Source organism: Rosa chinensis, chromosome 4 (assembly GCF_002994745.2).
Source record: "Rosa chinensis cultivar Old Blush chromosome 4, RchiOBHm-V2, whole genome shotgun sequence".
NCBI classification, from domain to species: Eukaryota; Viridiplantae; Streptophyta; class Magnoliopsida; order Rosales; family Rosaceae; genus Rosa; species Rosa chinensis.
The window spans coordinates 56,558,221-56,582,248 of record NC_037091.1 but is presented as its reverse complement, the minus strand read 5'-3'; the positions used below and the strand labels follow the sequence as shown (position 1 = coordinate 56,582,248).

General features: G+C 40.6%; 2 protein-coding genes across 2 annotated transcripts; one reads left to right on the top strand and one right to left on the bottom strand.

Moving 5' to 3' along the window:
- The first annotated feature begins 16,482 nt into the window (after positions 1-16,482).
- LOC112199618 lies at positions 16,483-17,526 on the top strand. Its single transcript, XM_024340602.1, has one exon. The coding sequence runs from the start codon at positions 16,483-16,485 to the stop codon at positions 17,524-17,526; it is 1,044 nt and encodes a 347-aa protein (XP_024196370.1).
- A 5,046-nt stretch (positions 17,527-22,572) lies between these two features.
- LOC121052475 (cell wall / vacuolar inhibitor of fructosidase 1-like) lies at positions 22,573-23,338 on the bottom strand. The gene has a single exon (XM_040517618.1). The coding sequence runs from the start codon at positions 23,302-23,304 to the stop codon at positions 22,759-22,761; it is 546 nt and encodes a 181-aa protein (XP_040373552.1). The 5' UTR covers positions 23,305-23,338; the 3' UTR covers positions 22,573-22,758.
- Positions 23,339-24,028: the final 690 nt, after the last annotated feature.

Genomic DNA, 24,028 nt, shown 5'->3' with positions numbered 1-24,028 from the left:
TGCGCATTGAGCTAAGTACAATAATGCGCCTATTATACTTAAACATGACACTTTTTGCCTTTAGCACGTCTTCGTCATCATCCTTTGGACGAAGAGGATCCTTTTCAAGATCAAGACTACGGACGATCATGGGGGTGCTTGAAGGCTTGACCTTGTCAAAATACCTAAGCAACTATCAACACGATGCTCAAGTTTCAAACCGAAACATAATTGTGTTCTCCCAAAATCCTTCATCTCAAAATCGAATTTCAAGTGTTCAGCGGTTTCCATTAACTCTTTAAGGTCTTCCAATGAAGATCATGTCCAACATGAACCACGATAGAATCCGAAACTTGTTATGGAAACATGCGAGCATATCCCTTCCCAATCAAGTAGTCACTTTAGTAAGCGTTTCAACCTTATTGTAAACGCGCTCCATGGTCTAGAGCCACTTGACTTGGGTAAATGAAGTTCACCATGAACCTTCATGTATATTTCTTATTTAGATCCCCATAGATACGTAGTGACCATATTTGTAAGCTGCATGTTCAATTAATCGGAAACTACCAAACTAACAGGGTAGTGGAGTGCAATGACATCCATTACAAGAGAATATGTCTCATCGTAGTCGATTACAGAGCGTTTTGTAAGAAGCCTTATGCCATAAGGCGAGATTACTATCTCTTTTTCTCATCACACTTTCTAATGAAGACCTATTAGTCAACAGGTTTTATGTTATGAGGTGTTGGCATCACTGGCTAAAAAATCTTCCTCTTCGTTAGAGAATCTAACTTAACCTGGATCGGATCTTTCCATTTAGGCCAAATTTCTCTATGTTGGCATTCATTCATCAACGGAGCGTGGTTCGATATCACTAGACTTAACAAACTCATGCGTAACGAAATGCGCAACTACATCATTAATTATGATGGAGTTTTTATCCCACGTCTCATGTATACTAGTGTAATTTTCAAAGAGCTCTATATACTTAGGAATAGATTTTGACATTGATGCATCCTCCAACGATAACCATAATCCGGAAGATTCTCATAAGACTGATTTTGAGTGTAGATGATCCAAGGATTGGGTTGTGCCAAAATATCCTTCGAACTCACAGGCCTCCCGCGCATCCTAGTTGGGGCCATGGCCTATAATGCCAGAGTGCCACTCTCTTTGGTGTTGGCGCCATGCCTACCTCCATGTAGGGTGGTGCTACGTCCTCTCGTAGGGACGTCCTTCCTTGCAGACATATTTGCAGCAAATGTGTGATCTCGTCACTTTAACAGGGATCGAGATGAGACATAGTGGGGACAGACCACTACAACTCCTGTCATTCCTACTGAACATTCGTGTTCTTATCTCCCCCTAACGACGGGAAGACTATCTCATCAAAGTGACAATCCGCAAGACATGCGGTAAAGAGATGGCCTAGCAAGGGCATTAAGTGGCGGACGATTGTTGGAATCTCAAATCCAACGTAGTTGCTCATTCGTCTGTAAGGACCCATCATAGTGCGCTATGACGGCGCAATTGGCACATAAATGGCACACTCAAATTTGCGTAAGTATAAGATGATACCCAGTTAGTAGTTGTAATGCAGAGGTAGATTGAGTGGTGATGGGTCGTAAATGAATTAGCATAATTGCACGCGATATTGCATCATCCCAAGAAGATAAAAGGAGATTGATGGGTATTACCAATTTCCGAGCTACCATCGTAGTCATTTTTGTTGGTATACACATACCTCCTAGGCACAAGTATCAGAAGCACAAGACTCGTATCGTCACTACATAAGCAAGGAAAGCTCCAAGCCGAGGGTCACGATACCCCTCAGGGCGATATCGGGAACCCCGAGCGTCCCACACCGAAAGAAATGGAATCAAGCTCCCACAAATCTGCTACATTAAGGTAATCTCCAACAACTCGAATAGGTAACTGTTTATTATCGCTTTCCATTATCATTATCTTATAACAACACTGACTTAGGCATCGGAGCGTTGAAGGCCGGCACACCCTGTCTTCCCTCTGACCTTCGTTTGTTTTGCAAATAAGCGAGACCGATAACGATAGTAGCAGACCAAGACACCCTGTGTTTAGCTGGATCAGACCCCTCTCGAGACAGCTGAAACATTTGGCGCTAGAAAGACTCCCCTTGCTCCTTGCTGGTAGAACAACACACCCTCAATGGCTACCAGCACTCCCAATACCAACAACGATGATCCACCCCACGAGGTAGCGACCCACGAGGTCTAGAGCACTCTAGAGTTCCAAAGCCTGAACACCGAGACTCGCTCAGTCATGATTACTGATCCAACCACAGCACTAGAAATAGCAATGCGCGACCTAATGGAGACATGTGCACAGGCTGAAGCCGAGCGTATGGCAGCTGTAGCAGCTCGCCGAGAGGTCGAAAACATGGCAAACCAGAATCGCATCATCCAAGAGGCACTCCAACGGCGAGTGTGAGCAACGAAGCACTAGACAGGGCTCTTCAGCAGGAGACCCCAATGCTGACTATCGTTGGTGTCCCGACACCCGAAGCAGTTCTCACTACGGACCCAAGCACTGGTCTCTCTGGTACCTTTGTGACCACAAGCGCAACCTTGGGAAGCCCCACGAACCCAATTCCAGGCAACACTAGTATAGGACCTCAAGTGATCTACCTGAACTCCCCTCTTTTCCCAGGTCAACTTGGCACAGCGACACCTCAGCTGACACACGATATGGCGGGGACATCAGGCACAAGCACAGCTGCTACCACCAATACACCTCCACCAGGCCCCAACACCCGGTTGTTATTACAGATAAGTGAGACCATCGCCTCCTTTCAGGCACAAATTGAGAGTGCCGAGAGCAGAATCGGCTGGCAACCGATCATGGTTGGCTTCCAGGGCAAAATGTGACCATTCACTCCCCGGATACAATCCGGGATGCGCCTACCGGAGGCCAAACTCTTCAAGATTGAGAAAAATAATGGCACCAGAGATCCATACCACCATTTGGAAGTCTTCCAATCCCTGCTACATGGAACCCAATACACGGATGCAATGGCTTGCCACGCGTTCGAGGAAACCCTAACGGACGAGGATTTGCGATGGTTTCTTAATCTTCCCGCTAATTCCATAGACAGCTTCCAGGAGCTCGGGGACAAATTTATGTGCCAATTCATCCTGTGCGGCAGTGGATATCGCATGACCCCTGACCTATTTAGGCTCAAGCAACAGCTAAACGAGCGATTGCGAGACTTCATCCGCCAATGGCAAAAGCAAGCTACGCAATGCCGCTCCCTTGACCCGACCCTAGTGGCATCAGCATTCAAGCAGGCACTCCAGTCAGGATATTTCCTACTACAAATTAACACCAATCCCCCTGCGACATATGACAACCTCCTCGATGCCACCACCGCTTTTGCACAGGCCGAATACGACACCTTTGGCCGCGATACCAACGCCAATGCACATCCAGTCACCGTACCTCACGTGAACAACCCTGTCGAGACCTTCGACAGCAGGAATAAAGACACCAATAGAGACAAGCCTGCCTAGCAGAATGACAGAATCTGACTTGATTCATAAACTTTCGCAAGCGTATGAATCGTTGTCAAGTAAGGGAAGTATTTGAACCTTGATTATAGTACCTCGGGGATTAGGCGTTGGACCTAACTGAGGTAATTGACGCTAGAGTAACTTAAAGGCATACAATGAAAAATAAAAATAAAATAAAGCAAAATAATATTCACAAGGCACCAAGCCTTGGCAACGCTCTGCTTAGCTCACACTAAGCCTAATCAAAGCCACTAACTTGTAGCCCAAATGAGTTATGCACAATTGAAGGTAGAATTTTGTTTGGGAGTTTTGAATTGGGAATTAACTAAAATAAAAGCAAACAACTAATTATCAAGCAATAAATTAAATTCGGATTTCAAATTAATGGGAACATGAGAGTGTCGGGTGATCCACACTAACTATCTTGTAAACATCGATGTCAATTTCACAAATGCATGCATTTCCTATATGTGTCGAGTTCGGTATCTAGTACAGGTTAAGAGTACTACTAAACCAATTATCATTTCGGTGTATTGACTATGCCAGTTAAGGCCACAATCAACTCTCTAATTTGGGCATTACGCCGGTTAAGGCCGCAATATCCAAAATTACAGGCCTAGAGAGCAAGATAATAGAAACCCAAGTAAGCGTAGCTACAATTAAGCTAGCTAATGGTCACCACACTTAAATCCTAGATGCAACAAGACCAATAAGTTGTCAATTTATCAATCTACTCATCATAATTGCCCACAACATAATTTCAAAGGGTGACAAAGCCTAGAAATATGCTTCTAAGGACCAATAAATTCGGATCTAAAGCATACACAATGGAAATTGCATTTATTAACAGTAAAGCATCAATATTTATACAAGATGAGTTAGGGCTTCAGAACCCTAACTCCCAAAATTGAACTACTTACTACCCATACTCAAATACATCACCAAAAACATAGAAAAATTATGAAAGAGATAATAAGGAAGAGAGAGGAGAGTTAGCTTGGTCACTTCTAGCTATGGGCTAGTATGAACCAAGTAATTTCTTCATTCAACTACCCTAAAATGGATGTGTGCTCTTGATGATGATTTCCTTGAAGACTTAAGTGTCCAATCCCCAAAGATTGAAATAAAAAATGAAGAAGGGAAGAGGAGAGAGAGTGAGGTGATGGGTGATAGAAAATGGAAAAAATGGAGGTGGGTGTGTGTTTCGGCACTATTGGAGAAGAGAGAGAATTGGGGTGTATATATATATGGGTGTGCCGCTGTTAGAGGAGAAGGAAGAGAGAATGGGTGAGGTTATGAATAGTCTCGGTATGTGGTAAAGTGGATGATGAATGGATGGCTGTGATTCAAGGGAAAAATTGGTGGCCTGCGGCTAGGATTGACTGGAGAGAAAAACACACGTTTTTGTGAGTAGGAGGAAAGGATGCATGTGGTCTGCGTGTGTATTGGCAGTAAAAGAAACAGAGAATTGCAGTTGCCCCTCCTTGCATAATTAAACCCTAATGTATAATTATATTGCTGCCATGTGTCACCAAAATCATGGGTTTTGGACTCTTTTAATTAAGGAAACACGCAGCTAACGTCCAGCCCATAATTGTCCTCAATTACCGTTGGATAATTAATTAAGGATGTTTTGACCAAGAGTTGACTGCATTGATCTTTGTTAAAAACTCTACCTTTGCTATGATGATTTTGCACACTTTGCTTTCAATTTCCGCGACTCCACTTATTTTCTACAAAATAAATAAAAATGCATTAACTATAAATTAATTAACTTGAGGATTATCTTAATTATAATATTTTAGATATAATTACACGTATAAAAATGCGTGTAATCAGAACCCCACGAGAGAGACAAAGTTACAGTGATAGGAGGGATAAACAGTACGGAAGCCCCGAGAAGCCAAAGCACAACTCCTCAAGCTGTCGGTATCGCGATGCACCATACAGCGATACTCGACACATGGATAACCAGCGATTCGAGGCAGCCCGATACGAGATTTACACCACACTCACCGCTTCTTATGAAGAAATCTAGAACAACCACAAGGACATCATTCCGCGCCCATCGAGACGCAAGCCCGGTCAGGCCAAGCTGCGAGACAAAGACAAATATTGTACATACCATGAAGAATCCGACCACCCCACCAATATCTGTTGGGCACTAAAAAACGCTATCGAGCACCTCATTCAAAGCGGCCAGCTCTCGCAGTATCGCACTCCCGCAACGAGATCCAAAGCCATTTAAGTCTACAGACAGATCCTAACGATACATGGAGGTGCCCCATGGGCACCCGAGACTCACCATGCACAGAAGAGCTAATGCCCTAGGGGTTAGGAATTGTTGGGACTTAGCCACGGCTGCTACACCCCGCAAGTGGGTGTGGGATTTGGTTGCTTTTAGTCGCAGTGAGGACGCCATAAAGAAGCACCATAACGACCCATTCTTAATCACCATGGTCATCGACCACTATCGCTGCCATTGGGTCTTGGTCAACAGTGGCGCCATGGTCAGCATTATGTTTGGTAGTTGCTACGAAGGCTCAAACCGAGATAAGAAGAAACTCACCCAAGACCATGAATGTCACGCCCCTGACTTTTAACACAAATAAAAATCGATATACAATCCCATAATTATACATACGTGATCGTTCAGCCATCAATACAAAATACCTGAAAAATTTTTCCCCTTAAACCAAGTACATACTGATACCCTGAACCCATAATGTCAATATTGACCCGCTCCACAGAGTCATATATTACATAAGCTTACGAATTAAATTGCCAACACAAAATAAAACGTAAATGCTCCTAAGAGCTTACTACATAACGGAGGTCTTTATCAACGGTAAAGTCACAAAAATGGCTTCCTACCATAAAGCTGCAAAGGCGCTACCTCAGCTTTAGCCACGATTATCCTGACCTGCAGGATTAACCCCTACACCATTGAATAGTTCACCGGGTTGCCACACAACAAACCAGGTAAGCTTGTGAAAGCTCGTATGAGTAACTCAAAACCACCACAAATCAACTCATACCAAAACTTAAGAAAAACAACTCACTCCTTGATTCCTTAAACACCAACTAAATAAAGCAATTCACGCCTTGTTTTCTTTCAATTCATGAAATAAGGAAAGCAACTCACACCTTGATTTCCTATTCAAATCACGAAATAAGGAAAGCAACTCACACCTTGATTTCCTATTCAAATAACGAAATAGGGAAAGCAACTCACACCTTGATTTCCTAAAAATCGTATATAAGGAAAGCAACTCACACCTTGTTTCCTTAAAACACAAACTCATGAGTTAGAAATAACCTCTCACCATTACCCCATGAATTACACTGGCAGACAGACCAGAGCTCTAACTGAAACCATAACCACTCGTCCAGCTAAAGACATGATTACTCAATATATTGCCTAAGGTCACCTTGTAACCTTAATTCCTCGGGCTGCACATTCCCTAAGAATAAAACATTTAAAGGAGTTGCTCAGGACTCAAAATGTTACACAATCTCAATGCTTTTCAAAATAATAGGATCAACATTTCCACAATTATTTGTTTTCCGAAAAGCCACACCCAAAACAATAAAAAGCATCATTCATGCATATTGTTTTCATAAATCAACGAAATCCACCAACACATACATATTTCACGTAAATATATATATATATATATATACGTAGTCATCCGCTCAGGAATGCCTACTAATACCAACTATAGTTTGCAGTTAAATCAATAACTCTCAAAATGATAGAGGTAATTTCGTTCATAATTGAACCTTGTGAGATTACTCACCTCGAAATTCCCGATGCTTCTTCAATACAGAACAAAGCAGCCAATCCACAAAACTACTGTCCAAGAATACTTCGTTAAGTACTTAATCACATACGGTCTCAACTTAGTAACTATTCACAAACGATTTAAGTCTGAAACCCCTGTTTTGAACAAAAATCCCCAAAGTGACACCAATCGAAGCAAAACCACATCTGAGACCGCCCAATGTCTTACTTCTACGATCGATATGTCAAAATCACAAGTCGATCGAACGGTCAAATCCTCACTGATAGAATTATCGAACGGTCTGAAACTGTAAAAATCACAACTTAATCATAAGCCTTGGCGTCAAGACCCGAAGGACAAAGAACCCGACCCGGACAGACCTAAAAAGCCCGAATCGGGTCGGTTTCAAGAAGAAATATTTCGGTTCGGTGCAAAGCCCGACCCGATTACAAACTATCGGTCTAGGTCTTAGGATTTCCCAAGTTCGGTCCACCCGAACCGACCCGATCTCAGGCTCTCAGCCCCTCTCTGAGCTCGCTCTCTCTCTCTCTCTCTCTCTCTCTCTCTCTTTCTTCCCAAAGTTCAAGTTCTGAATCCAATTCCAATTCGAGGACAAGACCTAATACGCGGAAGATGAAAAAGATGAGGAAGATGAGTCTTCTCTTTGAGACTCGACCCTTATGAGAGTACAATCACTGAAACCAGTCAAGATCCCTAGGTTGCATCACCTGCAAAAACTCCTTAAGATTAAGATCATCAATCTCATCCTTATCCTCACTCCTCTTCTCTCCCATGTCGCCCCGACTTTTCTTGATGGCCTCCTGAGCTTGAAGCTCAGAGTGGACTAGATCGAAGTCGCCGAAGAAGAAGAAGAAGAAGAAGAAGAAGAAGATGATGATGATTTGGTAAATAGAGAACTGCATAATGGGGATTGGGGAGGAAGGAAAAAGAAAGAAAAAAAAGAAGAAGAAGAAGCTATGGAGTAGAATTGAAAAAGAAGAAGACGATGACTGGAAAAGAAAGAGAGAGTAGAAAGTAAAAGAGGTTATGGATTCTGTTTTGTTTTATTTCTAACGCCTGGCATAAAATAAATTGGCACAAATTATACTGAGATTGTCTCGTGGTCCAGTGGTTGGGAGCGAGGCTTTTGTGTAAGAGGTCGGGGGTTCAAACCTCGCCTCTTACTGAATTTTGTGTATATTTTGCATAAAGCTAGGGAAACTGGATTTTGGGTCCGAAAAGTCCGAAGACCGAACCGGCCCGTTTGGTATCGGTTGCTGTCGGTTTCCATTTATGAAAAAGCCCCAACCGGCCCGAATTGATTGTTATGGCTGGGTCTCGGTTTTACCAAATTTCGGTCCCGGCCGACCTGAGCCCAGGCCTACTTAATCATACGATCTCCAAAAATTCTATATTTTATATCGAAACGCTCGTATCGACGAGTAGATGATATATAAAATCAGAAACTATCCCTTACATGGCCGGAAGGTTGCCAAAACGCCGCCAAAACGCCGCCACAGTCGGCGATACAACCACCACCGGCCAAAACTCAAAACTAGATTAATGCAACCGTCCAAAATGTCAAGAACATTAAATAGATCAACTTTAATACCTGGGGTTCAAGCCAACACGGTCTAGATCGCCGCCTATCGCCACCACAAGCCGCCGTGAACTATTCACCTTGAGTTGATCCTATTCCAATGTGAATCGATCAAAACAAACACCACAAATCGATCAGGGAGGCTCCTACGAACTCAAAACAGGAAGCTTGAAGCTGTGCAGTCGCCGGAGCTACGAATTCGGATCAGTCTGACTTCACCCAAAAGCTACCACCACCCAGCGCCGCACACGGTGAGCCGATAGAGGATGCCACAGGGAGAAGTGCACGGTGGAGGCGAGTCAGTCTTGGCTTGCTTCACCGGAAGAGGTCGCCGAAGATCGCCAGAAAAGCTGGTCTGGTCGAGCGCGCTGAAGAGAGAGAACAGAGGTTTTGAATATTTCCAGAAAAGGAAACTTCCAAAATGAAAATAGTAAGTTTCTGAAAACAGAAACCCCTATTTATAAAATTTTCCCAAACTTCAAATGCTCATAACTTTCTCATACGAACTCTGATTTCCACGTTCGGCATATCCGCAAACTCGTATCAACGCGCTCTACGACTTTCGTGAAGAAAGTTTTTAGAGAATCTCAACATACAAAAAGTCAACCTTGACCCCCCCCCCCCTAAATCCTCACTTTTCGAATAAAAATTGTCCGAAACAATTCCACTTCGCATACAACATACGAATAAAGCATAATAACAATAATTCGTACAACTGGTCCATTATTAATTACTAAAATTAAATAACAAAGATCCAAGTCATCACAATGAACCCTTAATCAGCTTTGCAGGAGAAATCACACAGCCCTTGGGGTCTGATAACCTGCGGATCACACTCGGTGGAGGTAGCACTATCACCACCATGACAACACATTTTATCGTTGTCTACTGTCCATCCTCCTACAACATCATCTTAGGACGAGATGTCATCTGGGGACTCCAGTGCTTTGTCACAGGGCACATGCTAATGATGAAAGTAGCCATTCCGGGAGGCATTCTCACAGTTCGAGGCGATCAAGAGCTCGCGAGACAGTGCAACTCCTTAACTGTTGCAAGGGACATGGTAGGCGAGAGGTACTCCTAACTTCAGACTTGCCATCCCCATCCGACAAACCTGACGACTCGAGGGAAGATCCCGAGACCCTAGAAGCCTACGAGACCATTTGGGTGATTCATGGGAATATGATGTCCAACATCAATCCCATTCCAATAACCATTGAAAGTCTTCGATGTAAACTCTCTAGCATCGTCAAATCCAATTGACTGAATAGGATGATCCGGGGAGTGAGCCCATTGATATGTGCTAGGAGTGTAGCATAAGCAGCATTACAAGTGAACAATGGCACAACACGTGACCAGCGTATTTGCTTGTCAGCCAACATCATGAGATTTTTAAACGTCCGCAAGTTGGTTGAACTAGTCCACAGAATCCCCATGGATTCTATGTAAGAACAGAATGAGTATTTTTATATCCTTTATATAGGACGATCTCAGTCCTAATTTTCCTAAGGAACATGCTTTGTAAAAACGAGCTAGAGGCTTTAGAAGCAACCAATGAAGATTTTGGTTGGGCCTGAGCGTCTGAAACGCTAGTTGAAGCAAAATCAGTGATTGCAGCATCACCTAGGGCGCCATCACCATGATGGATGCCATCCATGGGGTTATGGATAGGGACTCTGCCAGCCCTAAGATAGTGGTGGACGGCAGCCGTGCCCTAGGCAGCGGTGGCGGTTATACTTAGTTCAGGAATCAACTTTTGATTCGTGCTTCATTTTGCTCACAAAAATGGATGTCCGTGTGAAGTCTTTAGTAGACAGATCATCATATCATTACCAGGATGACCTATCTTGTCTTGAGAAAGCCAATATGTGTCTAAATCCAAGAGATATTCTCTCATAACTTTATTGGATTTAATAGCTCGAATTGTAATATAGAGTCTACTAGAGAGACATATAAACTTCTCTAAGATGCAAGCATTAGATGTATTGCAAAGGAACTCATTTTTGTTCTCTACATGCGATTTCGCATGGAATTCGTTCGTTATTCAGAGGTGCGATTTGCCCTATGAGCGTAGAGAGTTTCTGTGACAGTAATCAAGGCGCCATTTGGCAAGGGGAACTTGGGCTATTCCATGTCCTTGAATTAATACTGATGGCCTAGCCATCGTAGTCACAAAGTAATATGCTCATAATCATAATGGAGTCTTAAAGAACTCAAAATTTTATTCATAAGCCAACGGAGTACATCATTGTCTCTTAACCATCAGAAGAATCTAATCCAAATGCTAGCTAATGCAAAACAAAGGTAGTCGTTTGACTTCTTTCAGTAACTCCAAAATAAATATGACCAGGTGAGTAGAGAGATGTCGGTGGAGCAAAGCTCGCTTAAGTACCATTTATCTCAAAACCTTCCTAGACATCATACTCATTTTGGATATGCCTATGTGAAGAAAAATTAAACCAATGACATTTACTACAAATTATATGGCAATTTCTTATTACATCTCTTGGAAAAATAAAGACTTAAACAGAATTGGTGATCTATTGATCCCAGCCAGATTTGAAGTCTTCAACCCTTCACTCTAAATCATCTTATTGATCTTCTTGTTCCACATAGTGAGCTTCTCTTGTTTCACAATATGCTTTGTAGGTGGTGACAATATTTCCACTAACTCTACAAATGTGTGCCCAACGACCGGACACTCCACATCGGGAACATACATCTCTTTGCTCATATTCCATTAATTGAGGCGCTTTGAAAGCATCATAAGGATGGCTCTTAGTGTTGGCGGCGCCACCAACATGGCCAGAGGCGTTGCCTCCCTCTCTCTTTCCACGTTGATCTCTTCGGTTCCGTGTTCGCCTATTTTGGCCGTTACATTCCTTAGTAGAGCGATTATATGGACCAGAACGTCCAGAAGTATCCCTAAGATTAGGGTTTTCCTCTTGGCGTCCTCTCTTAGGGGCTCGACTATAATTGGACTCCGGAATATGCTCTGTTTCCAGGGATCTCAAATTATAGTTCTTCACAAGAATGTTATCATGCTTTTCAGTGACATTCATAGCTCCAATGAGCTCATGAAATCTTGTGATCTGTCCTATGGTAACATCGATTCGATAGTTTTTTGCAACCATCAAAGTAGAGATGGGGAAGGTAGAGAGAGTCCTCTCAATCAACATCGCATCTATGATATCTTTTCCACATAATTCCATCAAATAATTTAATGCGAAGTGCTTTCGATTTGTAGTCAAGAACTGTCTTGAAATCACAGAAGCGGAGGCTATGCTATCTCACTTCTAGGTCAGGAAGCAGGGAGTCATGGACGTTGCCAAATTTTTCATCGAGTGGGAGCCACAACCTTCTGGGGTCTTCTTCATTCATATACTCATATTGGAGTAAATTATCCATATGACGAGTCATTAGGATGATGACTTTCGCCTTATTTGCCTCTAAGGCTACGCTATTTGCTTCCAAAACTTGAGCTTGCTCAACAGGTAGCACGTCCTAGTTAGGCTTGAAAATCTCATCCAGTATTCCATCGGCCTTGAGATGCTGGTGGACATCACGAACTCACTTGTAATATCCAGAGCCAGTTGTTCCCAATAGAGCGAAGTCTAATCTGTTCAGGTTAGTCATCCTGAAATAGAACATGAAATTAGGGTTAGTTTCGGAGTGAAAAAGACTACCACGAAAATAATAGAATTTCTGAGCGTAGTCGCTTCTAAGAAATCTGATTCCAAGAGGAATTGGATTAGATCGAAACAATGATGTGTCTGTGGTCGATCATAACTTCTCAACAAACTCTAAGTTTGGAGGACTTTACAAGCTCAAAGCTTGGAGTGAGCACGAACCCCCAAAGTTCGGCCTTTGGTTCCCCTATGAAGAAGAAATGGGGGTAGAAGAAGGGAGGTTGCAAGTCCCCGAGGAAAAAGAAGAGAAAAGGAACAAAAACTCTAAAAACGGGAACTTTAAAACATACCTCTAATTAGGGATTCTGGTGTGGCAGAGGTGTGGCGTGCTGTGACAAGGTGTGGCGCATTGTGGCAGGGCTGTGGCAAGGTGTGGCAGCGTTGTGGCCCACTTACCCCATTAAGTTATTTTAATTCCCCTTTACCCATGAAGACTCTAATAAGGTCTTCCCTAATATTCAATTATGTTTTTTCTTTTTTAGACTATTTCACCTTCATCTCTTTGTTACATAGAGAGAGAGAGAGAGAGAGAGAGAGAGAGAGAAACCATGGGAGACTTTGCCGGATTCCTGTTGCTAGCCCCGGATTCGGGTCACCGACTGCTGGATTCCTGTCATCGACCCCGGATTCCTGTCACTGACCGCCACTACCGGACTTCTCTAAAAACCTCGCCGGATGTCTCTAAAGAGGTCATCAGAGATCTTATAGGTCGCCAGAAAAGTTTATTTCCCCCTAATAAACATCTATTGCCCTCCAATAGAGGGGCAATAAACTTTTATTGCTCCCCATTAGACGTCTATTGCCCCCAATAGAATTAATGGTCTCCGAAATGGGAACTAATCTCCCTAAATTTAGACAAATAAAACTTTGATTAAAGAAAAAAAATGAGGAAATTACATCAATTCAAAACGTCTATTGCCTCCCAATTGAACTTTCCGTCGCCGGAATGGGAACTAATCTCTCTAAATTTAAACAAATAAAATTTTGATTAAAAAAAGAGAGAGGAGATTACATGAATCCAAAACGTCTATTGTCTCCCAATTGAACTTTCAGTCGCCGGAATGGGAACTAATCTCTCTAAATTTAAACAAATAAAATTTTGATTAAAAAAAAAAAATGAGGAGATTACATTAATCCAAAACGTCTATTGTCCCCCAATAGATGTCTATTACTCCCTAATAGACCTTTAACAGGTCTCTATTGCCCCAATAAAACTTTTTTTCCTTCTTTCATTCCGGGCTTCTGCCCCCATTTTACCAACCAAAAAAAAAAGCTTGAACGACGGCGTCCAAGCCCGACCCATAGCAAAGCCGAATATAGAGAAGCAGAAGAAAGCTTCGATCTCACGTTATGTAGTCCTTAGTAGGATTCATAAACTATACACAGATCCATAGCAATGAACAAATCATACTCCTCTCCGAAATCAAAACACAATCAAATCAACAAACTTTACCATAAAATAAACCACCGTACCTTGCCTCGCTTCTTGTGGCAGGAGATAGGGATGAAGAAGAGCTGAGCCTGATCCAGATCCTTAGTTTGAAATTTTCCCTCTCTATCTTGTGGCGGTCGACGGTGGCGGTGACCGAGGGAGAGGGAGGGGAGGAGACGGAGAAGTAAAGGAAGAAGTAGGCGAGGGAAAGTAAGATGAAGATGGCGAGAGTGATGAGAGATCCTCGCAAGGAGAACATCGTCGATGACAGTGGTGTTGACCACGGCTTGCCGAACACTTATTGGCTTTGGGGGGGCTGTGTGGACAGTGAAACTTTGAGGAGAGAGAAGGAGAGGAGAGAGAGAAGATCGTGTCTGTAGATGGAGGGGAGAGAGAGATGAGTGGCAGTGGCTGTGGTTTCTTAATTATGTTAAGGGCAAAGTTGTCATTTCATTTATAATTGGGTTAGTGGAAATGTAAATATGTTACTGGGGTCAGTGAGATAATTTTGGCTAATTTTGGTGTTTCGGGTCAAGAACCCTAAAAATAAAGCAACAATTGGATGTCCATGCATGCATATCAAGCTAGGTAATATGATTTATATAACTACTATTTCTGCAGCTAAGTCAACAATATCAGCCACAAGTGTGTTCTAATATATTAGAGGAGATCTGCCTGGAAAACCCTTCGCATGAATGAGCGTGAGAGATAGCATCATTCATGCTTTGCTCTGCCGACTTATAGTCCCGACTAGTAATGGATTTCTTGCTGCGTTCAATGTCAAGTTGTATGATTGCTATGTAATTTCTTACATAGTCGTTTAAGAGTTTGTCTTCTGGGTTGTGCGCTAGCATCTCCTGGATTTGGTTTAGAGCATCATTTGCAGCGATCCTAAGTATAACATATGCCATTATGAGGGCTAAGCCTTTGACATTTGCATCGGCACTCTCAGGGACCGAGGTAAGAGCAGAGACACAAAGATCGTGGTGTGGTGTTTTGTTGCATGTTTGCTCAATGAGGCTGAGATCATTCAGCAAGAAAACCCGGCAATATGATGGTAATATGATGCTCTTTTTTCATCATTGTATGTACTGTGTAGCAAGACAAAAAAATTCACATACTAAAGCAATTTTATTGATTTGTTAAGGTAACACACACACACACAGATATATATATATATATATATATATATATGTTGTAAATATTATTTCTTATGTGGCTGTCCACGTTATTGGTTAGGGACCTACATGTAATATATCAATAGTTTAAACACTTATCATGTAAACCCTACCTCTATATAAGGGAGGCCTCTAAGACTGAAGAAGACACTTCTCTATTTTCCCCTCATCTCTCTTTATACGTTTCTTACTCTCTACAAAGTAAGTCAATACTTTTTAACACGTTATCAGCACGCTCTGCTATTTTTCTTAAAACTCTATGATGATCTACGAGTTTATAGTGCAACGTTGTTGCTCTTAACTATAACTCATGATCTATGAGTTTATTTATAATCTATATCAATTATGCATATTAGGGTTTATGGAGATATACGGCATCATATCAATGTTTGTAAATTACTCAATGGCACGGGAACTGTCCCTTATATATATGTTATGCGATTGCTTTCACTAAAATCCATTATGAAATACTGATATATAGGAATCATAGCCCACAATCTTATAATCAATTATACATGCCGTATTGTTGCAGTACAGTACCTTTATCGTTATCACTTTATCAAGTTGTTTATTGGGGTTTTGTTTATTTTTTTTTTCATTCTTCATCTGCCATGTGCTTCTGCAATCCATGGTTTTTCCTCCCTATTGGCTATTGCGTATTGAGTCTTTCTGTTTGCTAACTATGGGCCATGATCTCTAACTGTTCTTTGTTTCTATATATATATATACATATATATATATATATATATATATATAGTTTAATATGGTTGTTTTGTTACTACTTCGTTAATATATATATAAAATATCTAAATGTGCAGTTGCACACCTAATAGCAAACACGTTCCTTTATACATATATATATATATATATATATATATAAGGTATATGTTGTTAACATAATGGATATATTTTTGCTGTTTCATTCCTTATAGCATATCTGATATTTATTTAATTAAATTTATCTTATATGTTTTATCAATTAAGCATACTTAATATTAGTAATACAAGTGAACCTGAAGTTTCACTACTGCTACTCGAGCCAGAAGTTTCGAGTACATATCCGTTTGAACCCGAAGTTCAAAAATACGGAATTTTAGGACCTGAAGTTCTAATCATAAGACCACGAACCTGAAGCTTCGTGTATATAATTGCGATCCAATGTTCATTTTTTTTCGAACCTGAAGTTTCGATATTGATTACTTATTTGTTAAGAACCTGTAGTTCTAACACAATATATGGATCCTAACATACCTCATCTTCATTGTGGCAGGAAGATGACGAATTTGGCAAAATTGGATTTTGTCGCCTTTGACATCTCTGGCAAGAATTACCTGTCTTGGGCCCTTGATGCAGAGATTCATCTCGAAGCCCAAAACCTTGGGCCTACAATCAAGGAAGGAAACTCAGCGTCCCCGCAGAATAAAGCTAAGGCTATGATTTTTCTGCGCCACCATCTCCATCAGGGATTGAAGGACGAGTACTTAACTGTCAAAGACCCACTTGAGCTATGGACAGGTTTGGCAGATAGGTTCGCTCACCAAAAGACTGTTGTGCTCCCTAGAGCACGTTATGAATGGACGCATCTGCGCCTTCAAGATTACAGTTCTGTGATAGATTATAATTCTGCCATGTTCAGGATCACCTCCCAAATGAATCTTTGTGGAGAAACTGTAACTCAGGCCATGATGCTTGAAAAGACCTTCTCCACTTTTCATGCCTCCAATATGGTCTTACAGCAGCAATACAGAGAAAGAGGATTCACCAAATATTCTGATCTCATCTCTTGTCTTCTGGTGGCTGAGCAAAACAATGAGCTCTTAATGAAGAACCATCAGTCTCGCCCTACAGGATCACAACCATTCCCTGAAGCGAATGCTACTTTTACTAGTGGTTATGGCAATAGACGTGGTGGAAGGCATGGCAAAGCCCGTAACCGTGGTCATAGACGTGGTCAGGGTCGACAAAATGGCCAAGCTCGTGGGGGCTACAACCAGCAGTTGGGCCCAAGGAACAATGCCAAGATTACTAAAGGAAATGGTCAGATGATCAAACCTCATAAAAATGAAGACAATGTTTGTCTTAGATGTGGTGGTAAAGGCCATTGGGCTCGCACCTGTCGTGTAGAAGACCATTTGGTGGCCCTCTACAAAGCTTCCTTGAAAAAGAAACATGTGGAGACAAACTACATTGACCACTCTGACCCTTGGGATTCATCTGAGCCTATAGACATTACTCCGCTCGATGTCTCAGATTTTTTTGCGAACAATGGAAGCAATTTTGATGATATGACCAGTGGTGGAATTCTTGACGACTACTAGTTGTCAGCCTATGTTTAGGCATTTTTTTTATTTTCTTTCTACATTAGTCACCTTTTGTTTAGGCCTCTGATTTTTTTTAGTTTGGTTTGTTCCTAGCTATTTTGCAAGGCAATAAAAAGAAGTTTTTTTCTGGATACTTTTTGCTCTATCATGTGGTTTATGATGCATTAATTAAATTGCATAAGGGGCCTCCCTATTTTTTTCTGGAGCTCATTAATTAAATTGCATGTGGTCTATGATGCATCTATTTTTTTGACGTCAGTTTGCAAAAAGGAATTATGATGGGTATATATATATTTTTTTTCTCTCGTACCCAAATGAATGACTAAATTGTTTTTATCTATAAATGATCTATAATATCATGTTTTATTGCCTTAGTCAGACTAATTAATTAATTATTATTATTATTTCTTTTATGAAGGCATGAACATGGATTTTGGATGCCCTCAACTTATGAAGGATGGAGAAGAAATATGTCTTGCTGACAGTGCCACCACACATACGATTCTTCGCGATCGGGTTTATTTCTCCACTTTAACACCTTCTAAAGCCAATGTGACTACTATCTCAGGTCCTGCAGACCTGATTGAAGGCTCCGGAAGAGCCCACATTAGGCTACCCAATGGAACTCAATTGTCCATTCAAGAGGCTTTATACTCTTCGAGATCCAGAAGAAATCTCCTCAGTTTTAGAGACATCCGTTTAAATGGATACCACATTGAGACCACAAATGATAATCATGTGGAATATCTTTGCATTACATCCAATAAAAACTGCCAAAAGCATATATTGGAAAAATTGGTTGCCCTATCATCTGGGTTGTATTACACAACCATTCAACCAATTGAGGCATACCATGTTGTGAACCAGCAGTTCAAAAATCAACATACATTTATGCTTTGGCATGACCGTTTGGGTCACCCTGGATCCACCATGATGCGTAGGATCATTACAAATTCCAATGGACATCCATTGATGACTAAACATATTGTTTTGCCAAGCAACCCTTGCAAAGCCTGCTCACAAGGGAAATTGGTGGTTAAACCATCTTATGCAAAGATAGATATTGAATCCCCATCTTTTCTACAAAGAATTCAAGGGGACATTTGTGGACCTATTGACCCATCTTGTGGACCATTTCGATATTTTATGGTCCTAGTTGATGCCTCTACAAGATGGTCACATGTTTGCCTCTTGTCTACCAGTAATGTGGCATTTGCCAAACTACTTGCTCAGATAATTAAATTACGAGCTCAATTCCCGGACTACTCTATCAAGTCCATTCGTTTAGACAATGCTGGTGAATTTACATCTCAAACGTTTGATGATTATTGCATGTCTATGGGAATTGAAATTGAACATTCAGTTCCTCATGTTCATACACAAAATGGTTTGGCAGAAGCTCTTATTAAGAGACTTCAAATAATAGCTCGCACTTTGTTAATGAAAACAAAGATGCCAGTTTTTGCATGGGGACATGCAATTTTGCATGCAGCAGCTTTAATTCGGTTGAGGCCCATAGCCAACCATCAATATTCCCCATTACAACTTGTTTCTGGGAGCCAGCCCAATATCTCCCATCTTCGAACATTTGGTTGTGCTGTTTATGTGCCTATTGCACCGCCACAACGAACAAAAATGGGCCCTCAACGTCGATTGGGAATCTACATTGGTTTTGATTCACCATCCATTATTCGGTATTTAGAACCCATGACGGGTGATACCTTCACCGCACGGTTTGCAGATTGCCATTTTGATGAGACAATATTCCCGCCGTTAGGGGGAGATAAGACTGTTCCAAATGAACGTCGTGAATTAATGTGGACTGTACCCACTATATCTCATCTTGATCCTCGTACTAAAGAAAGTGAAATTGAAGTACGAAGGATTCTGCACCTTCAAAATATTGCTAACACAATGCCTGATGCATTCACTGACACAGCAAAAGTGACAAGATCACATATCCCAGCAATAAATGCACCGGCAAGAATTAATGTCCAAATTGGACAAAATAATGTGGCTGCCAATGAGCCATCTGCTGCACGCCTGAAGCGTGGCAGACCTGTAGGTTCAAAAGATTCAGTTCCTAGAAAGAGGAAAACAAAGGCACATCTGAATCCTAATGAAATCGCCCCTGAAGAGAATATTGGGCAAGACATTAATGTCCGATCCACAATTCATGATTCTGTGACTACAGAAGAGGAAAATGACATTGGTGAGACACCAGCCCATGAAGAGGCTCAGGTACCTGAAAATAAGGAAATTTCCGTAAACTATGTGTACACTAATGAGTTGTGGGATCGTTGAGATATGATCATAGACAATATATTCTCATTCGCAGTAGCTACTGAAATAATAAAAGGCGATGACACTGAACCTCGCTCTGTTAATGAATGTAGACAGAGACATGACTGGCTCAAATGGAAAGATGCAATCCAAACTGAATTAAATTCTCTAGAAAAACGCAGTGTTTTCGGACCTGTTGTCCAAACACCACCCAATGTCAAACCGGTTGGATATAAATGGGTATTTGTGAGAAAGCGTAATGAGAAAAATGAGATTGCAAGATATAAGGCGCGACTTGTTGCACAAGGTTTTTCACAAAGGCCTGGGATAGATTATGAGGAAACATATTCTCCTGTAATGGATGCTATCACATTCCGCTATCTAATAAGTTTAGTAGTTTCAGAAAAACTTGATATGCGTCTTATGGATATTGTTACTGCATACCTATACGGTGAGTTAGATACTGATATCTACATGAAAGTCCCAGAAGGACTTAGGTTGCCTGAAGCAACTGCAAAACCACGCAGTATGTACTCAATCAAACTGAGACGATCCTTATATGGATTGAAGCAATCTGGACAAATGTGGTACAACCGCCTCAGTGAGTATCTACTTAAGGAAGGATATGTCAATGATCCTATATGTCCTTGCGTGTTCATTAAGAAATCAAATTCTGGTTTTGCAATAGTCGCAGTTTATGTCGATGACATAAATCTGATTGGAAGTTCTTCAGAACTTGGAAAAACTGCTGAATATTTAAAGAAAGAATTTGAAATGAAAGACCTTGGAAAAACAAGGTATTGCCTCGGGCTGCAAATTGAGCATTTGGATAGTGGGATTCTTGTCCATCAATCTGCTTATACAGAAAAAATTCTGAAGAGATTTGGTATGGAAAAGGCTCACCCATTGAGTACCCCAATGGTTGTTCGGAGTCTTGACACTATGAAAGATCCATTTCGTCCAAGACAAGATGACGAAATTATCCTTGGTCCAGAAGTACCATATCTTAGTGCTATTGGTGCCCTTCTTTATTTGGCGCAATGTACAAGACCAGACATTGCATTTGCAGTTAGCGTATTGGCAAGATATAGCTCTGCTCCAACATCACGCCATTGGAAGGGCGTAAAAGACATTTTACGCTACCTTCGTGGTACAACAGATATGGGTTTATTCTATACAAATAAATCTGTTGATAATTCCACGATTGTTGGATATGCTGATGCAGGATATCTCTCTGATCCGCATAGAGGTCGCTCTCAAACAGGATATGTTTTTACTTGTGGAGACACAGCAATTTCATGGCGATCATCTAAGCAAACACTCGTGGCAACTTCCTCTAATCATTCAGAAATAATTGCTTTCTATGAGGCTGGCCGAGAATGTTTTTGGTTAAGATCCATGATTCGCCACATTCGAAGCACCTGTGATTTACCTTCAGTAACTGACAAACCAACAGTCATGTATGAAGACAATACTGCTTGTATTGCTCAGATTAAAGAAGGATTCATCAAAGGTGACAAGACTAAGCATATCGCACCAAAGTTCTTTCACACTCATGAGCTTCAGAAGAATCAAGAAATTGCAGTGAAGCAAATTCGATCCGACGAAAACTTGGCTGATTTATTCACCAAATCTCTACCTAAGTGTACTTTCCAGAAGTTAGTGGAAGGGATCGGATTGAGACGACTCTCGAAGCTATCAAGCGACGCATGCAAAGATCAGGGGGAGATTGCAATCAGGGGGAGCATCAAGAAACATGCTACCTAGGACATATGCGCGTTGTGCTCTTTTTGTCCTTCGACCAGAGTTATTTTTATCCCACTGAGTTTTTGTTACCTGGCAAGGTTTTTAACGAGGCAACAATAAGCGCGTCCAATGCCATCATCAATTGGTGGACATCCAAGGGGGAGTGTTGTAAATATTATTTCTTATGTGGCTGTCCACGTTATTGGTTAGGGACCTACATGTAATATATCAATAGTTTAAACACTTATCATGTAAACCCTACCTCTATATAAGGGAGGCCTCTAAGACTGAATAATACACTTCTCTATTTTCCCCTCATCTCTCTTTATACGTTTCTTACTCTCTACAAAGTAAGTCAATACTTTTTAACAATATATATATATATATATATATATATATATATATATATATATATGGAGGAACAAGAGAGGACAACCTTACTTTAAGAATTTAAGGATTTTTACTATTTTACACTAGTATATAATCTAATTCAATGATTTCAACTGTTGATCCTTTAGATTCCTATGCAAGAATTATGTCTACAAAAAATCAACAAATCAGCGAGCTATTTGCTTGATCAAATTGACGCAACCTGCTAATGGCAGGATGAAATTGAATGTCGCCGGATTTATTTCCGTGTGGCAACATAGTGGAAAAGCTGTGCTATTTGTAATGATGCTTCTTCGTAATAGAGTTATCTTTCCGGTATGTCACTGCTATGTCAAAGCAAATAGAGTAGTTATTTGTGCACTTTTTACTAATTGGTGTGCTTGTTAGAAACTTAGAATACATAAATTTTGTAGAGAGTCTTGGTATTATCTCAGGATTATCTCTTTATGCTTATTGTAATCTGCAATTTCATTAATCAAGGCTTGAGGACAGTCACACCAGCCCCCTTTAAAAAAAAAATCAACCAAATCCATAATCATTTGGTCACTCAAAATTGTGTAAATAAATGTAGTCCGTTAGATAAAATTAAAACGAAAATTGTGCTAATCAAATGGTTAAAATTTTTCCAATTTGGCTAATATTTCAATTCATGTGTATAGGTAACTAAAGAATGAGTGGTTGTGATTATTAAAATACATCTTAAAAATAAAAATATCCTCACTTTAAAAGTTTAAGGGCGTCATCTCTCGATCCTATATATATAGAGCTGGAAATAAAACAACAATTGGAGATAATGGGAGTAAATATATATCACGACAATATCTGCACTATTGCTTTAGTAATGGTCGCAATATCAGCCACGCTTGCGCCCATAACTGTTAGAGGAGAGCTAGGTGAAGAACCCAAACCATTGTTACATTCATTGACCAAATAGACGGTATCATCCATGGCTTGCTGTGCAGCTTTCCTAGGCTGATTCCCAGTAATTCCATCATGCGCTTGTTTTTCGATATGAAATTCTATGATCGTGCCATAGTAGTCTGCGCATGCAAGTAAGGCTTTGTTACTCGATATAGGTGTCTGCTTAATCAGCTCGTTGATTTCTTTCAGAGCATCCTGTGCTTTGCCCTTGAGTACTTTGTCGGACATTATGAGAGCTAAGCCTTTGATGTCTGTATCGGAGCTCTCAGGGACCGATTCAAGAGAAGAGACACAAAGATCGGGTTTCGGGGTTTGAAGGCATGTCTGGCCAATGAGATTGGCATCCGTTGGTAGGTAAACCCTGCACTGAGTTAATGGAAGAAATGAAACTTCAAAGAGGCATATGAGAACTGCTACAGATATTATACTTTTCATTTTAATTTGGCTACGCAAGACAGAAGAGGGTTAGGGTTTGGGAAATTAGTTGAAGATTTATGTGAGAGGTGTGAGTCTCTTATATATTGAGCCTCATGAGCTCACAGTTACACACAGATGGACAAAAAGAGAAACAAATCAAAATCAATGATTTGGACAATTAACAGACACCCGATTATCACGTACATTCACCAGATATAAACAATTTACTTATAAATCAAGGATTTGTATTAGATGTTTTGGATCATGATTTGTATGAATTGAATTTCTTTCTAAATATTTTTTTTTTTGGGGAAGTTTCTAAATATAGGTTTTCACCTATAAACTAAAAGGAAAGGAAAGTTCCATGGATTGCAAAATAAAATTCAATTTATCCGATAAGTATTTTTTTTCTTACAATTTAATTAACATTTTACTACGTGCACTGCAAATCTGCAATAAGATTTACAATTTCAATTTTGATATAAATTTTGGTTTGTAATTTATAAAAATTTTGAAGAAAATATGAGTGTCAATTAAAATTTAGATAAATATAGGTGCTCAGTACCTCAAAGATATATTGGACTTCGAACGAATATCAATAAAGTCAGTATTGTTCAATTAAATCCAGAATATGTGTATGGCCCAAACTAGAGGTTACTTGCTCTAGTTGAAATATGGTTTATATTAGAGATATTCTCGGAGAATCTTAGGAGATATCCAATCAATGTACAATTATGTTTCC